The sequence below is a fragment of the Salvelinus sp. IW2-2015 genome, linkage group LG15 (assembly GCF_002910315.2).
Source record: "Salvelinus sp. IW2-2015 linkage group LG15, ASM291031v2, whole genome shotgun sequence".
NCBI classification, from domain to species: domain Eukaryota; kingdom Metazoa; phylum Chordata; class Actinopteri; order Salmoniformes; family Salmonidae; genus Salvelinus; species Salvelinus sp. IW2-2015.
In genome coordinates this window covers 63,705,926-63,729,094 of record NC_036855.1, presented here as the reverse complement: position 1 = coordinate 63,729,094, position 23,169 = coordinate 63,705,926, and the positions used below count along the sequence as shown (strand labels likewise).

Sequence of the window (23,169 nt, the reverse complement as noted above, 5' to 3'; positions counted from 1 at the left end):
GACCTTGGCTGAACGCCTTGACTGAGCATTGAATACATTTCCGCAGGCTGTCTGTTAGGTAGCCTACCAAGGCGGTAACCTCTCAGCCCCTCAGTAACCTGTTAGCAGCACCACCTCCCTGGGCCACCCCGGGAACCCTGCTTACCTTCCCCAGAACGCTTCAATGGAGAGTCGAGCACCTGTCGGGCGTTTCTCGCTCAGTATTCCCTCATCATCGAGATGCAGCCCTCCTCCTTCCCCTCGGACCGTTCTAAGATAGCGTACCTCATCACGCTAATGCCCGGGAGGGCTCTTGCCTGGGCTACGGCAGTATGGGAACAACAGTCTGCTTCAGTCTGGAGGAGTTCGTGGAGGAGGTAAAGAAAGTGCTCGATGCTCCATTGTCCGGGAGAGAGGCTGCCCGGAAGTTACTCCAGCTTTGGCAAGACTCCCTCAATGTAGCAGACTATGCAGTGGATTTCCGCATGTTGGCAGCTGAGAGTGCCTGGAACACGGAAGCGTTGTTCAACATGTTCCTCCACGGAGTTTCGGAGGAAGTAAAGGACGAGCATGCAGCCCCGGAACAACTGACGGATCTCGACTTGCTCATCGCTTTGACCATTCAGAACGATGGGCGACTTTGGGAACGAAGGAAGGAGAGGAGAATAGATTTCACTCGCCCGCCAAAGGAGTCCACCTCGCCTCTGAGGCATCCCGGGAGTCCTGGCGGCTCTGTTTCCGAGAGAACTTGAGGCTACCCGAGTTCCCTCGAGTCTCCGAAGTCTGCCGCTTCACCTCTTCCCGAGCCAATGCAACTGGGCAGAGTTAGGCTGTCTCCAGCCGAACGTCTATACAGGCTTCACACTAAGAGTTGCCTGTATTGCGGAACTACTGTTTTTGTTTCATTTCCACCTGTCCACTAAAAGACCAGGCTCACCAGTAGAAGCGATTACTGTGGTGGGCCGTATGGATAACTTTTCCTCTCCCCTTACTCACACCCCTTTTCATGCCCTTTTGCTATGGGGGAACCAATCGAAATCTCTCCGGGTACTCATCGACTCTGGGGCTGATGAGAGCTTTATGGACGCTACCCTGGCGTCCGAGCTGGACATCCCCACTCAGCCCCTCTTCATTCCCATGGACATTAGAGCACTGGACAGGCGCTCTACAGGCCTGGTCACCCACAATACCACCCCCATCAACCTACGTGTGTCAGGGAACCACAGCGAGACGATCCAATTCCTGCTCATTAAGTCTCCTCAGGTTCCCGTGGTATTGGGATTCTCTTGGCTTCAGCGACACAATCCCCTTATTGACTGGTTTTCTGGTGCCATCATGGGCTGGAGCCCGTTCTGCCACGCTCATTGCCTGAAGTCAACGCAGCCTGCCCCGGGACATCTTCCTGGGGGCACGGAAGTTGCCCCGGACCTCTCCGCCATTCCCAAGGAGTACCAGGACCTCCGGAAGGTGTTCAGTAAGGCCCGGACCACATCGCTTCCGCCGCACCGACCCTATGACTGCGGGATTGACCTTCTCCCAGTTACCACTCCGCCCCGGGGACGGCTGTACTCTATGTCGGGTCCGGAGACTAAGGCTATGGAGACCTACATTGAGGACTCCCTAGCTGCAGGGTTCATCCGTTCTTTTGCCTCCCCCGCCGGTGCAGGGTTTTCTTTGTGGAGAAGAAGGACAAAACCCTGCACCCGTGCATCAACTACCGTGGCCTCAACGTCATCACAGTGAAGAAACGCTACCCACTACCACTCATCTCCTTGGACTTTGAGCCGCTCCAGGGGACCACCATGTTCTCCAAGCTGGATCTACGGAACGCCTACCACCTAGTGCGGATACAGGAAGGGGACGAGTGGAAGACTACCAACGCCCCAGCTGTGCTCCAGGCTCTGGTTAATAATGTTCTCCGTGACATGTTGAACCAGTTTGTCTTCGTCTACCTCGACAACATTCTCATCTTCTCCCGCTCCGCTCAAGAACATGAGCACCACATCCGACAGGTTCTCCAACGCCTCCTGGAGAACCAGCTTTTTGTGAAAGCAGAGAAGAGCGAATTCCATCGCTCCCTCGCCGTCCCTGGTCTCACATATCCCAGGACTTTGTCACGGGTCTCCCCCTGTCTGAAGACAACACCGCCATCCTGACAGTAGTCAGAATGTGCTAAAGCAGTGAATAAAGCAATCTTAGGGAGTAGGCTTCTAATGTTAACATGCATGAAACCAAGGCTTTTACAGTTACAGAAGTCAACAAATGAGAGCACCTGGGGAGTATAGGAATGGAGCTAGGCACTGCAGTTCCTGGATTAACGTCTACATCACCAGAGGAACAGAGGAGAAGTAGGATAAGGGTACGGCTAAAGGCTATAAGAACTGGCCGTCTAGCACGTTCGGAACAGAGAGTAAAGGGAGCAGGTTTCTGGGCACGATAGCATAGATTCAAGGCATAATGTACAGACCAAGGGTTGGTAGGAAGAGAGTACATTGGAGGTAAACCTAGGCATTGAGTAATGATGAGAGAGATATAGTCTCTAGAGACGTTTAAACCAGGTGATGTCATCGCATATGTGGGAGGTGGAACAACATGGTTGGTTAAGGCATATTGAGCAGGGCTAGAGGCTCTACAGTGAAATAAGACAGTAATCACTAACCAGGACAGTAATGGACAAGGCATATTGATATTAGGGAGAGGCATGCGCAGCCAAGTGATCGTATGGGTCCAGTGAGTGGTTGGGCTGGCTGGGGACATGGCGATTCAGACCGTTAGCAGGCCGGGGCTAGCAAGCTAGCAGTTAGCAGGCCGCGGCTAGCAAGCTAGCATAAGGGCCTTAGAGGGACGTCGCGATGGGGGAAAGTCTGTTTTTGCCTCCTCGTGCTGTGACGTCGATAGACCAGTCCTGGAATTAGTAGGGTTCCAAGTAGCAGAGGGGTCCAAGTCCAATTGTCAAAATGGGTATAGTGGTCCAAGAAACTGGCCGATGGATCAGCTAACAGTCCAATATGCTATAGATAGCTAGCAGGCCGCTGTTAGCAGAATAGGCCTTCAGGGGACATCGCGCCTGAGGGGTCTGTTGGGATCCTCGGGCAGATTATGTCGGTATTATTTAAATTTAATTTTAATTATTTTAAAACATGCAGTGAAGCGGCTCAACATTTACATAAATGGATTTTGTGAACTCAGAGCAAGGCTTCAATCGCAGAGGGACATCAGGGAATGCGGTCTTTGTCTTCACAGAAACATGGTTGACGAACAATACACTGAACTCTGCTATTCAACCAGACAGGTTCTTCATTTTCCGTATGGATTGAACGGTGGCTTCTGGTAAGAGTAGGGGGAGGTATATGCTTTCTCATTAACAATTCCTTGTGTACCGAAGTTGAAAACATCTCGAGCTCCTGTTCACCTGACCTGAGTTTATGCTAAAATGCCGACCCCACTATCTGCCACAGCTGTTTACGTATTGCCACAAACCAACATCATGGCAGCACTCAGTGAACTGTACAAGGCCATTAGCCAATGAGAATCCTCTCACTTGAAAGCAGTCTTTATCGTCGCAGGAGATTTTAACCAAACAAGTTTAAAACAAATTCTCCCAAAATATCACTAATGTGTCTCCTGCCCCCTGAGAGGGAATAACATGCTAGAATAATAACACCACATATGCACAAACATCGGTGACACGTACAAAGCCACCCCGTCCCCACTTCAGCCAATACGATCACATCTCTCTGTTCCACCTACAAGCAGTAACTCAAGAGGGAGCGTCCAGGACAGAGAATAGTGAGGCGCTGGACGGAGGAGGCGGACTCAATGCTGCATGACTGTTTTGAGAATACTGATTGGAACTTGTTCAAAGACTCATCCACAAAGAAATCTGTGCCACGATGAGCTCGTACTGCAGCATTCAATGTCAGCAAAATGAACCCTGATGACTCGGTTGCACACGATGTGTACAAGGCGAGCAGATACGAGCTCTGTAAATCTATTAGGGGTGCAAAAAGACAATACAGACTCAAACTTGAATCACTGTTTGACAACTCAGACTTGTGATGCATGTGGCAAGGACTACAGGCTATCACAAACTACAAAAGCAAATCCAGGTGTGTGGTGCCCACTGAATCCTCCCTCCAAGACGAGTTTAATACATTTCTGCTCGCTTCGAGGTAGACAACACCGAGCCATCCAGGAGGGCTGTCATGGCTCCGGGTGAGCAGGGATCTTTTATTTTAGCTCATGAAACATGGAACCAACACTTTACATGTTGCATTTATATTTTTGTTCAGTGTACAGTAGTGGACAAAAGTTTTGAGAATGACACAAATATTACTTTTCACAAAGTCTGCTGCCTCAGTTTGTATGATGGCAATTTGCATATCCTCCAGAATGTTATGAAGAGTGATCAGATGAACTGCAATTAATTGCAAAGTCTCTATTTGCCATGCAAATGAACTGAATCCCCCAAAAACATTTCCACTGCATTTCAGCCCTGCCACAAAAGGACCAGCTGACATCATGTCAGTGATTCTCTCGTTAACACAAGTGTGAGTGTTGACGCAGACAAGGCTGGAGATCACTCTGTCATGCTGATTGAGTTCGAATAACAGACTGGAAGCTTGAAAAGGAGGGTGGTGCTTGGAATCATTGTTCTTCCTCTGTCAGCCATGGTTACCTGCAAGGAAACATGTGCCGTCATCATTGCTTTGCACAAAAAGGGCTTAACAGGCAAGGATATTGCTGCCAGTAAGATTGCACCTAAATCAACCATTTATCGGATCATCAAGAAGTTCAAGGAGAGAGGTTCAATTGTTGTGAAAAAGGCTTCAGGGCGCCCAAGAAAGTCCAGCAAGCGCCAGGACGGTCTCCTAAAGTTGATTCAGCTGCGGGATCGGGGCACCACCAGTACAGAGTTTGCTCAGGAATGGCAGCAGGTAGGTGTGAGTGCATCTGCACGCACAGTGAGCCAAAGACTTTTGGAGGATGGCCTGGTGTCAAGAAGGGCAGCAATGAAGCCACTTCTCTCCAGGAAAAACATCAGGACAGACTGATATTCTGCAAAAGGTACAGGGATTGGACTGCTGAGGACTGGAGTAAAGTCATTTTCTCTGATGAATCCCCTTTCCAATTGTTTGGGGCATCCGGAAAAAAGCTTGTCCGGAGACGACAAGGTGAGTGCTACCATCAGTCCTGTGTCATGCCAACAGTAAAGCATCCTGAGACCATTCATGTGTGGGGTTGCTTCTCAGGCAAGGGAGTGGGCTCACTCACAATTTTGCCTAAGAACACAGCCATAAATAAAGAATGGTACCAACACATCCTCCAAGAGCAACTTCTCCCAACCATCCAGGAACAGTTTGGTGACGAACAATGCCTTTTCCAGCATGATGGAGCACCTTGCCATAAGGCAAAAGTGATAACTAAGTGGCTCGGGGAACAAAACATCAATATTTTGGGTCCATGGCCAGGAAACTCGCCAGACCTTAATCCCATTGAGAACTTGTGGCCAATCCTCAAGAGGCGGGTGGACAAACAAAACCCCACAAATTCTGACAAACTCCAAGCATTGATTATGCAAGAATGGGCTGCCATCAGTCAAGATGTGGCCCAGAAGTTAATTGACAGCATGCCAGGGCGGATTGCAGAGGTCTTGAAAAAGAAGGGTCAACACTGCAAATATTGACTCTTTGCATCAACTTCATGTAATTGTCAATAAAAGCCTTTGACACTTATGAAATGCTTGTAATCATACTTCAGTATTCCATAGTAACATCTGACAAAAATATCTAAAGACACTGAAGCAGCACACTTTGTGAAAATTAATATTTGTGTCATTCTCAAAACTTTTGTATGTAACCAGTGAAGGCAAAGAACCTTGAGGGCTCTATCCCTACCTCAGAGTGTAATGGGGATTTTAGAAAAAAAACAGCTAACGAAAGCTAACCCAGTCACATCAAACTCTGAAATGACAGCTATTGTTCCCTTTTCATTTGTTTAGGCTGTTTTGCATTGATATTTATATCCACATTAACGATGCTGCTGCATGATTTCACTTGGTCAGAAAAATGGCTAGCTGATGTTCAACACATTAGCTCTCTATGGCATGAGGAAGATCTAATTCATCTTTTGCAACAAACCTCTGCTTTTGCAAACTAAATGCTAGCTAGAATCAAGAGGAAATGTGTTTAAACAAATAATACACTCTTAGCAACAGTAACCCAGAACTATCAGAGGCAGAGGATCTCTTTTGGTTGCTGCTGACAACAACTGCATGTAAGTTGTTCTTCTACATCCTATTAATTATATGTCTGCATAGCATTTTGTCTTCATTTTGGCAGATAAACTCAAGCTTATTTCTGATGATTAACTCATGTTTTAGCTATTTTTTCTTCTTCTCTGGAACCAATCAGGAAACAACCCATACTGTACTGGCAGTAGGTACAGTGCCTTCAGAAAGTATTAATACCCCTTGACTTATTCCATATTTTGTTGTGTTTCAGTCTGACTTCAAAGTGGATGAAATCTATTTATTTTTCTCAACCATTTACGGACAATACCCCATAAGACAATGTGAAAACATGCTTTTAGAAATTTTTGCACATTTATTGAAAATGAAATACAAGAAATACAAGATCTAATTTACATAAGTATTCACACCCCTGAGTCAATACATGTTAGAATCACCTTTGGCAGTGATTACAGCTGTGAGTCTTTCTGGGTAAGTCTCTAAGAGCTTTGCACACCTGGATTGTACAATATTTTCCCATTATTCTTGTCAAAATTCTTAAAGCTCTGTCAAATTGGTTGTTGATCATTGCTAGACAACCATTTTCAAGTCTTGCCATAGATTTTCAAAACTCTAACTCGGGCCACATTCAATGTTGTCTTGGTAAGCTACCCCAGTGTATATTTGGCCTTGTGTTTTAGGTTATTGTCCTGTTGAAAGATGCATTTATTTGTATTTTTTATTGAACCTTTATTTAACTAGGCAAGTCAGTTAAGAACACATTCTTATTTACAATGACGGCCTACCCCGGCCAAACTCTAACACAGACGACGCTGAGCCAATTGCGTGCCGCCCTATGGGACTCCCAATCACGGCCGGTTGTGATACAGCCTGGAATCGAACCAGGGTCTGTAGTGATGCCTCTAGCACTGAGATGCAGTGCCTTAGACTGCTGCACCACTCGGGAGTCTCTCAGTGTCTTGGAAGGCAGACTGAACTAGGTTTTCCTCTAGGATTTTGCCTGTGCTTAGCTTCATTTTGTTTATTTTTTATCCTGAAAAACTCCCCAGTCCTTAACGATTACAATTCATGACATGACATGATACAGCCACCACTACCTTGAAAATATGGATGGTGATACTTAGTAATGTGTTGTATTGGATTTGCCCCAAACATAAGACTTTGTATTTAGGACAAAAAGTGAATTGCTTTCACAATTTTTTGCAGTATTACTTTAGTGCTTTGTTGCAAACAGGATGCATGTTTTGGAATATATTTATTCTGTACAGGCCTCCTCCTTTTCACTCTGTCAATTAGGTTAGTATTGTGGAGTAACTACAGTGTTGTTGATTCATTCTCATTTTTCTCCTACCACAGCCATTAAACTCTGTAAATTGTTTTAAAGTCACCATTGGCCTCATGGTGAAATCCCTGAGCGGTTTCCTTCCTCTCCGGCAACTGAGTTAGAAAGGACACCTATATCTTTGGGTGTATATCAATAATTTAATGAATTCACCAAATTTAATGAATAACTTCACCATGATCAAAGGGATATTCCATTTCTGCTTTTTTTTACCCTCTACCAATAAGTACCCTTCTTTGCAAGTCATTGGAAAACCTCCCTGGTCTTTGTGGATGAATCTGTGTTTGAAATGCACTGCTCGACTGAAGGACCTTACAGATAATTGTATGTGTGGGGTACAGAGATTATGTAGTTATTTAAAAAATCATGATAAACACTATTATTGCACACAGAGTGAGTCAATGCAACATATTATGTGACTTGTTTTTATACTTATTTGAATACTTATTGACTTAAGACATTTCAGATTTTCATTTTTATTTATTTGTATAAATGTCTAAAACCATAATTCCACTTTTACATTATGGGGTATTGTTTATAGGCCAGTGACACAAAACCTAAATTGAATCCATTTTAAATTCAGGCTGTAACACAACGAAATGTGGAAAAAGTTAAGGGGAATGTGAATACTTTCTGAAGGCACTGTATCTATATAAGAGCATAAGTGTGGAGGACTAAATGTTTTGAATATTAAGGCACGTACAGAAACTCTAAATCCAAACTGGTTTTCCAGAAAGCTACTAAGAGAGGCACATCATATGTTTAAGATGGGGCTCTTTGCCTTTTTGCAGATTAAAACCGCACATTTTTGGTGGATTGAAAGTGTAATCCTATTTAAAGTGTCTTCATTTTTAAATAAAAGCCATACAGAGTTGGCTGCAATTTAAATGTCATCCTCCAGAAAAGGTAGATCAAATATTATAGCAAAACTTCAAGATTGCTTCGATCACGTGGATTGGGATATGTTCAGGATAGCGTCGAACAACAACATTGATGTATACGCTGATTCGGTGAGCGAGTTTATTAGCAAGTGCATCAGTGATGTTGTATCCACGGCGACAATAAAACCTTCCCCAACCAGAAACCGTGGATTGATGGCAGCATTCGTACAAAACTGAAAGCGCAAACCACTGCTTTTAATCAGGGCAAGGCGACCGGAAACATGACCGAATACAAACAGTGTAGCTATTCCCTCCACAAGGCAATCAAACAAGCTAAGCGTCAGTATAGAGACAAAGTAGAGTCGCAATTCAACAGCTCAGACACGAGAGATGTGGCAGGGTCTACAGTCAATCACGGACTACAAAAAGAAAACCAGCCACGTCGCGGACCCGATGTCTTGCTCACAGACAAACTAAACAACTTCTTTGATCACTTTGAGGACAATGCAGTGCCACCAACACGGCCCGCTACCAAAACCTAAGAACCCTCCTTCACTGCAGCCAACGTGAGGAAAACATTTAAACATGTTAAACCTCGCAAGGCTACCAGCCCAGACAGCATCCCCAGCCGTGTCCTCAGAGCATGCGCAGACCAGCTGGCTGGTGTGTTTACGGACATATTCAATCAATCCCTATCCCAGTCTGCTGTTCCCACATGCTTCAAGAGGGCCACCATTGTTCCTGTTCCCAAGAAAGCTAAGGTAACTGAGCTAAATGACTATCACCCCGTAGCACTCACTTCCGTCATCATGAAGTGCTTTGAGAGACTAGTCAAGGACCATATCACCTCCACCCTACCTGACACCCTAGACCCACTCCAATTTGCTCACCGCCCCAATAGGTCCACAAACGACGCAATCACAATCACACTGCACACTGCCCTAACCCATCTGGACAAGAGGAATACCTATGTAAGAATGCTGTTCATCAACTACAGCTCAGCATTTAACACCATAGTACCCTCCAAACTCGTCATTAGACCCCGCCCTGTGCAACTGGGTCCTGGACTTTCTGACGAGCCTCCCCCAGATGGTGAGGGTAGGAAACAACATCTCCACCCCGCTGATCCTCAACACTGAGGCCCCACAAGGGTGCGTTCTCAGCCCTCTCCTGTACTCCCTGTTCACCCATGACTGCGTGGCCATGCACGCCTCCAACTCAATCATCAAGTTTGCAGACGACACTACAGTGGTAGGCTTGATTACCAACAACGACATGACGGCCTACAGGGAGGAGGTGAGGGCCCTCGGAGTRTGGTGTCAGGAAAATAACCTCACACTCAATGTCAACAAAACAAAGGAGATGATCGTGGACTTCAGGAAACTGCAGAGGGAGCACCCCCCTATCCACATCGACGGGACAGTAGTGGAGAAGGTGGAAAGTTTTAATATCCTCGGCGTACACATCACGGACAAACTGAAATGTAAGGGTTGTAACTTACCTCTGGGCAGGTGTCTAGGAGCCTTGCACTGGGCGCATACCGAGCAGGAGGAAACATAAACCCTCACGTCCTTAGCTAAAGTGGGCCACCAGTACTTCCCACTAAGACAGTGCACCGTCTGACCAATCCCAGGATGACCAGAGGAGGGTGACGTGTGGGCCCAATAGATCAGCCGTTCGCGGACAGCAGACGGAACGTACAGATGCCCAGCTGGACACTGAGGGGGAGCGGGCTCTGCACGTGACACCCACTAAATGTCCGCGTCCAGCTCCCACACTACCGGCGCCACCAAACAAGAGGCAGGGAGTATGGGAGTGGGATCCATGGGCCTCTCCTCTGTGTCATACAGCCGGGACAATGCATCTGCCTTAACGTTCTGGTCTGTAAGAAAGGGTAAACAAAACGGGTGAAAAACTTGGCCCACCTTGCCTGGCGAGGGTTCAGTCTCCTCACCGCCCAGATGTATTCCAGATTGTGGCGGTCAGTCCAGATGAGAAAAGGGTGTCTAGCCCCTTCAAGCCCCCTCCACGCCTTCAGGGCCTTGACGACAGCCAACAACTCCCGGTCCCCCACGTCATAGTTTCGCTCCGCCGAGCTGAGCTTCTTCAAGAAGAAGGCACGGGGGAGGAGCTTCGGTGGCGTACCTGAGCGCTGAGAGAGCACAGCTCCTATCCCAGCCTCTCTGCCACCTCCACTATGAACGCCAGAGAGGGATCCAGATGGGCCAGCACGGGAGCTGAGGTAAACAAAGCCCTCAGATGACTGAAAGCCCTGTCCGCCTCAGCTGTCCACTGCAAGCGCACCAGGCCCCCCCTTGAGCAGTGAAGTAATGGGAGCCGCTACCTGACCAAAACCCTGGATAAACCTCCGGTAGTAGTTGGCAAACCCTAAGAATCGCTGCACCTCCTTTACCGTGGTGGGAGTTGGCCAATTACGCACGGCTGCAATGCGGTCACTCTCCATCTCCACCCCTGACTTGGAAATGCGATACCCTAGGAATGAGATGGACTGTTGGAAGAAAAGGCATTTCTCAGCCTTGACGTACAGGTCATGCTCCAACAGGCAACCAAGCACTTTGCGCACCAGGGGCACATGCTCGGTGCGTGTAGCGGAGTATATAAAAATGTCATCAATATACACCACTACACCCTGCCCGTGCAGGTCCCTGACAATCTTGTCTACAAAAGCTTGGAAGACTGATGGCGCATTCATCAACCCATACGGCATGACGAGGTACTCATGGTGCCCAGAGGTGGTACTGAAAGCAGTCTTTCACTCGTCTCCCTCTCGGATACGCACCAGATTGTAAGCGCTCCTGAGATCTAGTTTGGTGACGAAGAGCGCCCCGTGCATTGACTCTATCGCTGTGGCTATGAGCGGTAGCGGGTAACTATACCTCACTGTGATCTGATTTAGACCCCGGTAGTCAATACACGGACGCAGACCTCCCTCCTTCACAAAAAAGAAACTTGAGGAGACGGGTGAAGTGGAGGCCCGAATGTACCCCTGACACAGGGATTCGGAGACATATGTTTCCATAGCCTCCGTCTCCGCCTGTGAGAGGGGATACACGTGACTCCTGGGAAGTGCAGYATCTACCAGGAGATCTATCGCACAATCGCTCCGTCGATGAGGTGATAATTGAGTCGCCTTCTTCTTAGAGAAGGCGAGAGCCAAATCGGCATATTCAGGGGGAATGTGCACGGTGGAGACCTGGTCTGGACTCTCCATCGTAGTAGCACCAACGGAAACTCCTAAACACCTACCTGAGCACTCTCGCGACCACCCTGTGAGAGTCCTCTGTGGCCAAGACACAGTGGGGTTATGACAAGCTAACCAGGGTAGGCCCAGCACCATGGGTAACACAGGAGAGTCAATAAGGAATAGACTAATTTTCTCAGTGTGACCCCCCTGCGTCACCATGCCCAAAGGAGCGGTGACCTCCCTAATTAACCCTGACCCTAATGGTTGACTATCTAAGGCGTGAACGGGGAAGGGCACATCCACGGGAACAATGGGGGTCCCTAAACTATAAGCTAATGCTCTATCAATGAAATTCCCAGCCGCGCCTGAATCTACGAGCGCCTTATGCTGGGAATGCGGGGAAAACTCAGGAAAAGTGACAGACACAAACATATGTGCAACAGAGGACTCTGGGTGAGAATGGTGCCAGCTGGGACTTATTTCCATTGTGGTCCTCTTGAGACAAGATGGCTAGACAAGGGACCGACTTCGGCGGAAGTCGTGACACCCAGAGGGTAGTGAGGTCTGCACAACGCATCCCCGGGGGCAAACTACCTGCCCTCCAGGACACCTACACCACCCGATGTCACAGGAAGGCCAAAAAGATCATCAAGGACAACAACCACCTGAGCCACTGCCTGTTCACCCCGTTATCATCCAGAAGACGAGGTCAGTACAGGTGCATCAAAGCTGGGACCGAGAGACTGAAAAACAGCTTCTATCTCAAGGCCATCAGACTGTTAAACAGCCATCACTAACATTGAGTGGCCGCTGCCAACATACTGACTCAAATCTCTAGCCACTTTAATAATTAAAAATTGGATGTAATACATGTATCACTAGTCACTTTAAACAATGCCACTTTATATATTGTTTACATAATCTACATTACTCATCTCATATGTATATACTGTACTCTATACCATCTACTGCATCTTGCCTATGCTGTTCGGCCATCACTCATCCATATATTTATATGTACATATTCTTATTCATTCCTTTACACTTGTGCGTATAAGGTAGTTGTTGTGAAATTGATAGATTACTTGTTAGATGTTACTGCATGGTCGGAACTAGAAGAACAAGCATTTCTCTACACTCGCATTAACATCTGCTAACCATGTGTATGTGACCAATACAATTTGATTTGATTTGTAATTTTGAAAACATTTGTAAAATTGTCACACAAGCAACTAACAACAGAGTATGAAGGTGTATGCTCAATACAAAATGATAACCAACTCTGCGGCTCTGCCACAAAATTGGAAGAGGCAATTACTTAAGGAAGAAATGTAAGAATTAGTCTGTCTGCCACTCATTAAAAACCATAAATGGCTTAAAATGATTAGTATAAATAAAAATTCTGTTTCACTTAAAGTCAAAAGGTTTGACAGCTATGCCGCATATAATTCCAGTCAGTTGGGAACAGATCTTTGATGTCCTAATAACTTGGCATTGGGTCTATGAACTAAAATATAAAACAACAATTGACACATCAATCTGTTCATTTCAATTTATATAAAACACTTGCTACAAAAAGAATGTTCAATATATAGGGCGTTGAACAGTCAGCCCTGTGCAGACTGCCACAAGCAAACAGAATCAATAGAATATATTTTCTGGTACTGTCCATCTGTGCCTCACTTTTGGAGTCAGGTCCAGGAATGGTTGTTATGTCATAATATCAGAGTTCAGATGGATCTGCAAACTGTATTGTTCGGGGATCTGAAAAAACACAATCAATCAATGGGAAATATCATTATACTTTGGGTAAAATATTTATCTTTAGGGCAATATCGGTAGAAATGTTACAAATAGGGAGGTTCAAGACCCCCGTAAGAAACTACAGTAAAACGGAGGGATGTATTGCAAAAGAAAATAGCAAAATGGTATTATACTGGGAAAGATGGGTTAATCTGTGTACATCGGAGGGTTGGAATTAAGATAAGAATGGATGGTGGATTGTCCACTATGGGTGGAAATCCAGCACTTGCAGAAAGAGGAAATTAGGAATATATGCATAATTAGTTAACTACATGTACTGTATACAGTATATGAGTGAAAATCACTGTACGTAGCAGTAGAGGATGTATTGTTAGCTTACTCCAATCAAGGGAGGGGTGGTAGTGATGGGGGGGAATAAACAAATAAGGGGTATTACAAATGATGCAAACAATTCACTTGATAAAACCCTAAATCTATCTGGAATATTAAAGCTGASCCCCYTTCCCCCCCCCCAATCTTCAAACTTATGTCAAACTCTATAAAGGTTGTATAAAAGGTGACATAACAGGACCATATGTAGGGTGCATTGGTAAATGTGACATAATCTAATATTGTATTACATACTCCATTTAACATCAAGGGATCCAAAACTTGTAAAATGTGTCACTTAAAAACACATTTGTAACCTCTGCCCATTATGTACGTCCACCAATGCTTTGATAAACCTGCTATGTTACATAGACATTTGCTTTGTTAATGTGCTTCTGCTTGGACAATTTCCTTCTCAAACAATCTATCATAACATGTGCCTTTGCACCTTTCACTTGCAAAATTATGCAAATGTATTTACATGAAAACTGACAACCTTGCAGGATCTTCCTCTCCATCCGAACTAACTTGGCTGCTGTTGCGTTCACACACAGTGGGGGAAAGAATGTATGTTGTATGTTATAAGTATGTCACCATCATGTGCACTACTAACAGTTAGAACTTATTGGATGACATTGTTGTGACTGTCATTTTGGTGCTTGAAAAATGTATGGCTTTCTGAAAACACTACATTAACCGACTCCACAATGACATGACTCTTTGATGTAAGAGAAACTTCAATTGAAAAGACAGAGTTCTTAATATTTTGTTGAGCAACATATTGATCAAACAGGTATTCTAAAAATGTCTTTGTTGTATTTAAAGAGCACTGATTATCATATGGGTATGACAAAAACTGTGTTATGAGTAATGTACAAGAAAAGATGAATACTCTCTGTTCAAAGTTCTTGACAATGAATGCTCTGAGCTCTGTGATGTTATTCATGTTGATGTCACTGTGGACCCAAACAACAAGCGTCATGAGCGGATCATTATTTCTCTCAGGTATGAAACAGAACACTGCCCTGATTCAATGATGCTCAGAGCGTGATGTGTACCCCTGTGTCTCTTTCAAAGCTGGTATTGCCGATGGTGGCATCCTTAAGAAGTTTCCTTCTTCGCTGGCTGCTTAGTTCGGAGAGATGGCTGGTTCTACAACGTTTATCAATGATATCATACACTATTCACTTCAATATCATACACTATCCATATATTTGTATGTTGAACAGGCTGAATGGCACCTTGGACAGCACATTCTGTAGGTCTGCATGCCTCTGGGGAGCTCGCACTGGTCACCTTTGTGGCAGAGGCTTTGACACAAGTTACAGAGGATTGCCTGCCCAACCACAGAGAAGAGCAACACTTGGAGGAGGGAGCAGTGGACAAGTAACAAAGTACCTTGCCAGCCACCCTTTTGGTGAAAATAGAGTCCTATTTAGCACAGCGACTCTTAAACCATTGAGAGAGAAGTGTTTACTCTACTGGCTGTATTGTTGTCACACTTTCACATTCCCCCTTGTTGGAGGCAGGAGTCAAGCAGAAATCCTGAGTGGTGCAGCAGTCTAAGGCACTGCATCGCAGTGCTAGAGGCGTCACTACAGACCCGGGTTTGATCCCGGGCTGTATCACAACCAGACGTGATCGGGAGTCCCATAGGGCGGCGCACAATTGGCCCAGCGTCGTCCGGGTTAGAGGAGGGTTTGGCCGGGGTAGGCCGTCATTGTAAATAAGAATTTGCTCTTAGACAAACAGTTTGTTTGTTACACTTTATTTTAGGCCTACAGTATTATTGGTAGAAATCATATGGTAAAATGATAATAACCTGACAATTAGGTCTATCTAATAATAACAACTACATTTCAGTCAGTTGGAATACATTAAAATAAGAATGGTAAGCCTACCATTATATCAGATATTGACCAATTACTACCAAAGGACTAACCTGAGATGGTACCACACTCAAAGAAAGGACTGAGGTGGAAATTAATTGATCATTTAAATTCATTGTTACACAATTACAAACTTATCAATTGCAGAATGTTGCTTACTAAATCAAAACTGTGAAGTTGTGAAATCATTAATATGTAGGTCAGTATTAACATACTGTATTCAGCAGATCGTGTGGCAGGTTGTCCGGCAGGGCGCTTACCGAGTGAGCAAGAAAAAGCGGGCTACTGGTGGCAGGGAGCAAAGGAAGGAAACGTGAGGAATGGCTGAAAGCTGACTGTGTTTTTCTACAGGAAACAAATCAGGAGGGAAACGATAGCAAAAATAACGCACCAAGTGTTTCCCATTTCGGTTGGAGAATTGTATTGAGGCTTCTTATTTTGTCCACGTACGGATCCGTCTGGTTTGCTGATTTAATGGGACAACGAAAACGGAAAAAAAGCAAAAGGTGTCGATTTTGTCGTCTGTGTGGACGGGTGATACTTATTTTTATGGGACCAACACTCCACACGGGATGAATATGAGGACACTTAGTGCAAGGTAAACCGCATTGTTTGAGTAAAGAACATGTCCCAGACTTGACAGGGGTAGTTTAAGGATATATGTTTGGTGGGACTGATGCATTAACATTTTATATCCTTGAAGTGGTCGACTACCTATCAATAATAATACGTGTTCAAGCTTCTTGGACAAGCCATCACAACAGAGCAGTCACACGAAAAGTAGCCTACATGTCCTTATAAGAGAAACACGTAAAGCCATTTTGCTCAGTCTGAACAGAAGAAAAACATGCGCGTGTTTGTCATCTGGATATTTTTGCGGTTGTTTTCACTACGGGATGGTGCAGCTGGTCAAGTACAATCCACTCCGGCTATTTGTTCGTCCTCATGCAGCTGCGACGAGGACGGAGGCGCCGATTGCTCTGGGAAAGGTCTGACCACTGTCCCGACTGGTCTAAGCGCCTTCACCTACTATCTGTAAGTATCAACACATATTGAAACTGTGTAATAAAACACGATTAAACCTAKAATYAATATCTCTCCCTAGTTAGGACGTGTTTGTAACGGTAAGGTCGGCCACTACTTACTCGTCAGTACTGGAGCAAACTTTTGCACAATGGCTGTCAATGAAGCAAAATAATCGAGTGCGTTTTTACAACTTTGGGCTGTGGATCAGTTATTCAACTGATAACAAACACATTATTGTGGTTGGTATGAGAGAGCAAACACAAAGAATGAAGAACAGCCAGAGGAAAAGTAGGCCTTAAAATTAAAGGTTGGTACAGTATATACAGTATAGGCTAGGCATTTTTTTTTAATGCAATGGTTGCCAAAATGGTTCATGCTGGTCCAAACTCATTCACTTGCTGACCTTTCCTTGATATGACCCCTCTTATACCCTAGTATTTTACTCTACTGAAAAGCATACAAGCTATAGCATATTCCTTGGCCTGGGACCTGGACTTTCACTTTCTTAGACTACAGCCATGATCTTTTACACTTATATTCAGGGACATGTGGAATAGTAGCCCATCATCCATGTAAAGCAAGAAGGTCTTAATTTGCTGATTCTTCGGCCTGTCTTGGCTCTGTAGTCTGGTCTGACTCCTTGTTGAGATGTGCAGGAATAGAACTATGAAGACATTTTGTGCCTACTGCTGTGAGAAGGCTGAGGTTTGATCCAGCACAGGCATTGACAGAGGGAACCTCATGCTGCGTTGGTGTAATCTTTTTAATTTGGTCTTTATAAAATTGGAGATCAGACATGAACAGATCCCAGAAATACCCGGGCAGAAAGGGGATTGTACCCGCCTGAGACTGTTTATCCTGAATGCTGCTCCACTCACCAACTCACATCATGGCAGAGAAAGTCCCAGGTCACTTTAGGTGTATGCCTATCCCTAAAAGACAACACTTTGGACACACTTACCCATCTCAGAGACAGTTGTTGTGGTTGGTTTTCTGATATTTGCATTGCATATCCTTTTACAAAGTGATGCAGGAAAACCTTTCAAATTCATCTTACAGGGATACCCAGAATTCACCCCAGAATTTGTCAGTTCGGTAACACTTTACTGTAATAATAAAGTCTTATTTACTTTCCTTCCAAAGTTTCCTAAATTGCAATATTGTGGCTCAAGCAACTTATCAACATGGGGAAAATGTGCAATGTAAAATTATTTGTAGACTATATTTTTAACAAAATAAAATGTTCTGAATCTTGGTCAGGAACCGCCGAAAGGAAAAAGCTTTTGTGATCAACACAAAATAACAACTAAACCAAAAGCCCTATGACATGGGTCTTTTAGTTAGCCTATAGTTGATTTTAAGGAATGGTCATTGTTTCTTTTCTGTGTTCCCTGTGATTCCGCCATCATATCTGTCTTTGTCTCTGTACCAAGAAAAGCTAGAGAGAAAGAGGAAGAGCATGACTGAGGAGAAACTGAGACTGGGACTGCATAGTTAATACATTTCTGGTTAACTAGCCTTAAAGGTTTCACAATGTCTTAGTTAATGATTAACAGAGCAGCCGCCCAAGAGCGTCAAAGGGTCTATGTGTTATTTATTGAAGGTGGACCAAGGAAATGTGCTTCCTAATGTGGAAAAGAAGGAAGGATCTGACCTTGAGAAGACTACCCTCTGGGCACACACTGGTTGATTCAAAGTTATTTCCATGTCGTTTTAATGAAATTACGTTGAACCAACGTGAAATAGATGTTGAATTGACGTCTGGGACCGGTGGGTATTGATACAGAACAGTTTCATATCCAAGACTGAATGAGACATTTAAATATATACAATATCACCATCACCTTTATTTACATAACATAAAAGCTGAGGGGTTGGTTTTTACCTTTGTTTCCACCTAGGTACCTGAACATTACACCACATGGACTGTAAGTACATTTTATTGACTTCTTGAGTTCATTAATATCCAGCAGAATTGTAGAAATACACACGCTCTAGAGTTGACCCAATAAACTGCCAGTGTTGTTTTGTGTCAGGTAAAATGAAGAGAAACAGTGGTATTTACCAATGTGTCAACTAAGACACAGTGTAGTGTATGCTGTTATCAAACATCATGATCTTTTCAGACTTGCATGTAAGTTACCAACATATCCCCAAATATTGTATTACAATTGTGATGTCTACTTATTACAATTGGAAGTGTAGGCTTGAAGGCTTCTTGTGCACCTACACTGAGCAAGGGTTAACCAAATGCTTTGTGACAGCTTTTTAGCTCATAACTACGTGATATATTCAGTTCAAGCCCTCAGAGTATTTGACGGGTTGCCTTAGAGCAATTCCACGCTAACAGAGTCATTTTTCACTTTAAAATGTATGTCAAACAAAAACCAATTATTGCAAACAAATGATACAACTCTATGCACAGGGACTACTTTCCTCTGACAATTCTTCAAGTAAATGTGTTTTTGTAAAATGTTCAGTGGAAATTGTTAAAAGTGGTCAATCATTGATTTTTGTTTGAAATACATTTTAAAGTAAAAATATTTGTCTGTTACTGTTCAATTGACCCTTAGTGCAGCTGTCTCTCTTTCTGTTTCTCTCTCTTTGTATTTCTCTCTCTCCCTCTCTCCATTCAATGTCTCTTCTCGGTCTCTTAAACTCCCCTTCTTTCCATTCCTTCTGTGTTTTGTTGAGTAGAGAGGTCAGGGATCATGATGGATTAGTGCGACACATCACAGCTGTAGAAAAACTTTTTTGTCAGTGTTAATTCACAGGGATGCTGTGCTGAGCTGGTAATGCTCCTTACCGGAAGTGAGCTAATGTTTGTTTAAAGAACTAAACAAAATATTCACCTCCATAATGTTAATTTAATCACATTTAGCGCTCATCAAAAGTGGAATTACATCCTTAGTACTCTTCTAGAAATATATTTTGGTAACACTTCACATTAAGTTGCTTGTTTGCTGGCACACTGATCTATTAATTGGGGTACACATTATCTGCTGTGACGTTTAGTGGAAATTATAAGCTTTTTTGCTCAAACAGCAGAAACACGGGGATCAGCAAGACAGGCAAATAGTGAAGAGCTTGATAAATTGAGATATGGAAAATTACTGAAGGGAGAGATTAATGAACAGAAAGAGACAGTGAAATTGACACACGCACACACACACACACACACACAAAGAGATAACGACAGAAGCAGACAGGTCCAGCAGTCTTACAAGAGACACATTGCAGGCCCTGCTGTCCCCAGAGGTGGGAGAATGGTTTCCCAGAAGGTTGGCTTTTTTTGTGATTTTCCTCCTGCTGTGATTCCATCCAGTACAATCTGCCACCCCATGAATGTACTGAAACTGTTGGACATAGAAGCTGAGAGGAGAATGGAGGGCAGCAGTTCTGTTATGAAGAGAACCTAACAGAAATAGGAGCACAAACATTAACTTCATCTTTTGAAAGTCAGGCCTTGGAATTCTGGAATGTCCTCTTAAATTGGAATAGTTTCAGACAGAGGTATGACTAGACCTGCTCTTGTCCTGCATTTGTAGTTATTTAGAGAGCGATACTTCAAGTTTTTATTTCATGTGTGGTCATTCTTCAAAATTAGTAACCCATATACTTAGTCACAAAATAATATACAGTACTGTACATTGCCACTTTCATTGGCAATATCCTACAATACTTTAACATTTATGCATCTGTTGATTTACATAATCTTACGGAATTCGACACAGATGGGAATTGGCCTGTGCCCTTTGTTTTATCAGTCCATAAATCAGAGTGTTGGGTTGTCACCAGCCAGCAGCCCAGGGGAAGGTTGGAGAGGTGGGCTGGGGGGTGGAGCTGCCTGCAGCATGTTGGTGTGTACATTGTTTTTTTTATTGGCAGCTGAAAATGAGACTCTCCTGCCTGAGGATAACAGGTGGGGAGAAAGAGAAATAAGATCTGGAACCCCCCTCACCCTGTACACCAATTTCCCCTCGGACAGTGCATGCCTGCTGCATCTCTGCTAGATACGAGTGACAAAATAACATCTCAGTCTCTTGAGGGCTTGGTGACTGTGTGTGCACTCTTGCTCTCATGTGTGCGTGCGGGGGGCATGAGGGTTTGGGATAGGAGGGGGTCACTTCTCACATCTCATCTCAATTGAAGTCCTTTCATAGTGTGAACAAGCACAAGTTTAGGGGAGGGAGGGGATAGGGGGACTAATGCCCTCTCACTCACTGGTCCAGCTAGCTCACTCGCCATTGGTGCCCTCTATCCATCTTAAGCTGAATGATACTTTTGTTCATGGTCAGCAGAGGTGAAAGGAGCCAGTCACTGGTTCCCGCTCCCAAACAGAATGACTGCAAGATGGTCGAATGTTTACCCCCCCCCCCCTTTTGCTCTATCTCTTTCTCTCTCTCCCTTATATACAACTCTCACTCCTTTTTTTACTTCTAATCACTTACTCATCTTCACACTTTTTATCCTCTTTTTCCATAGTCCTCTCCGACTCTCATCATCACATTCTCTGTCAATCTCTCTCGGTTCAATTCAATGTTGTAAATTGGCATAAAAAGCATACATTTGAATAGCAAAATAACTAAGTTTAATCAAAGCCAACGACAACAACTCCCATACCCATATCAATCACTTCTCTCCCTCTGTCTCTCAATGTTTTAGGACTGACATGTTTGCACTCTAGCTACAGCGAATCAGTCTCCCCTTGTACCCATTTGGTAAATGCTTGACCTTCTCTGCACTCCCATGGTGGAACGGTCTGCCCGTCTGTGTATACAAAGTGCCCTTGTTCCCTTCCAGCATGGCAGCCAGGGAACCTCAGCCATTTTCCTCAATTCTCACCACCTTCACCTCTTTAATCAATAAGAAACAGCCGGCTGAGAAAATAGTTTCCCCGTTACCTGCCTTTTTCCCCACAACTCTGCTGTCAAGGGACCAGGGGGCTAAAAAGCCAAAGCATTACTGAGTTTGCTTTACTTCTGAGGTAGTCAATGGTAGCAGCAAGCAGGTGGTTGGGTTGGTGCCCGGTTTGGCTTCTCTACCTCAACGTACCGGCAGGATATCGATTTTCATTCAGATGACATTAGCCGGCTAATTAAACACTGCCAAAAGGTATTGAAGAAGTGAAGTTGTCCTCCTTTTGAAGATCACCTTGGGATTCATGGTACATCTGAACTAAGGCTATGCCTCCTTGAAGCAAGGCCCTTGCAGAGACTACATCAAATAGTTTTTACACTTGCTACCTTCAATGCCCTCCAACTCATCACCCAGAGATCTTCAAAGGACAGACATAGTAACCTTTTTCCCCAAATCTCTATCTTAGTTATCTGCCGTTGTCCTGTCTGTCAATCCTTGCTGTTCTTGGCACGGTAGCTTCCCCTCCCTCTCATGGCTCCATGCCAGCCAGTGTCTGATCCGCCCACACACATACCACATATACACGCCTTGGTTTTGGAGTCGCTTTAAGTTGAATCTCTTTTTGGTCTGCCTTTGCCAAGCAGTGCAATCTTTCCATGTATAGTTCTCTATCTGTAATGTGGAGCTCTGTGGTTGTTGTGTGGCTTTGGTGAGGTCCTTGTCTGGTCTGTGGACAAACACCAGTGGCCTGTGTAATTGTGAGGGGAAAGCTAACCATGAGCTCAGGTTAAAATCATTCTGACCAAGATCCGTTTCGGATCGAAACGTTGTCAATAAATCAGTGAATTGGGAGCATAAACAGTGTGCAGGCCTTCTTTATTAGCCCAGCACCAAAGTCTTTTAAGGATGTGCTTATTACCACAAGCTTTTCTAAAACCATGCTCCAACCATCAGAGACCGCACAATAGGCAACTAAATAACAAGTATAATTTCTCACTTGCCAGAGACTTGAACAGGGTTGACCTCTTTTTGACCCTCTTACCATGGAAAGATTGTGGATGGCTTTGAGATAATGCTGAGATAATATATTTATTCTCATCTTGCATCATAGCAGAGATGAGGAATTATTGCTTATTTTTTAATTGTTTCAAAGGTATAGATTTTGTCTTTGACATTGACCCCAAAAGTGAGTTTGGAAAGGTATCGTGTCTTTTAGCACACATTTTTTTTCTGAGTAAAGATGATCTATTTACTTGGATTGGCAGTGAATTCCCAGGGAGTTTTAAAGGTGCTCTGTTGAGACTTGACAATAGCCTCTGCTGCATGCTCCCCATACTTTCCTCTGCTGCCTGCTCCCCATACTTTCCTCTGCTGCCTGCTCCCCATACTTTCCTCTGCTGGCCTGCTTCCCCATACTTTCCTCTGCTGCCTGCTCCCCATACTTTCCTCTGCTGCCTGCTCCCCATACTTTCCTCTGCTGCCTGCTCCCCATACTTTCCTCTGGTGGATGACTTTGTCGCTGATCTCCTTTTTTTCTGTAGGGCAATCTCGCTTGAGAAGTGAAACTTTTGGCAACTCTTGCTAGAAATGTGATTCTTTCCGTT

At 44.4% G+C, this 23,169-nt stretch overlaps 1 protein-coding gene across 1 annotated transcript in view; it reads left to right on the top strand.

Annotated features, from left to right (window-relative positions):
* The first annotated feature begins 15,920 nt into the window (after positions 1-15,920).
* LOC111974945 (leucine-rich repeat-containing G-protein coupled receptor 4-like) overlaps positions 15,921-23,169 on the top strand; it is a 29,221-nt gene continuing 21,972 nt past the window's right edge. The window contains 2 exon segments of the mRNA XM_070447330.1: positions 15,921-16,714; positions 18,607-18,633. Of these exon segments, the coding sequence (XP_070303431.1) occupies positions 16,527-16,714; positions 18,607-18,633 (215 nt within the window). The 5' untranslated portion in view covers positions 15,921-16,526.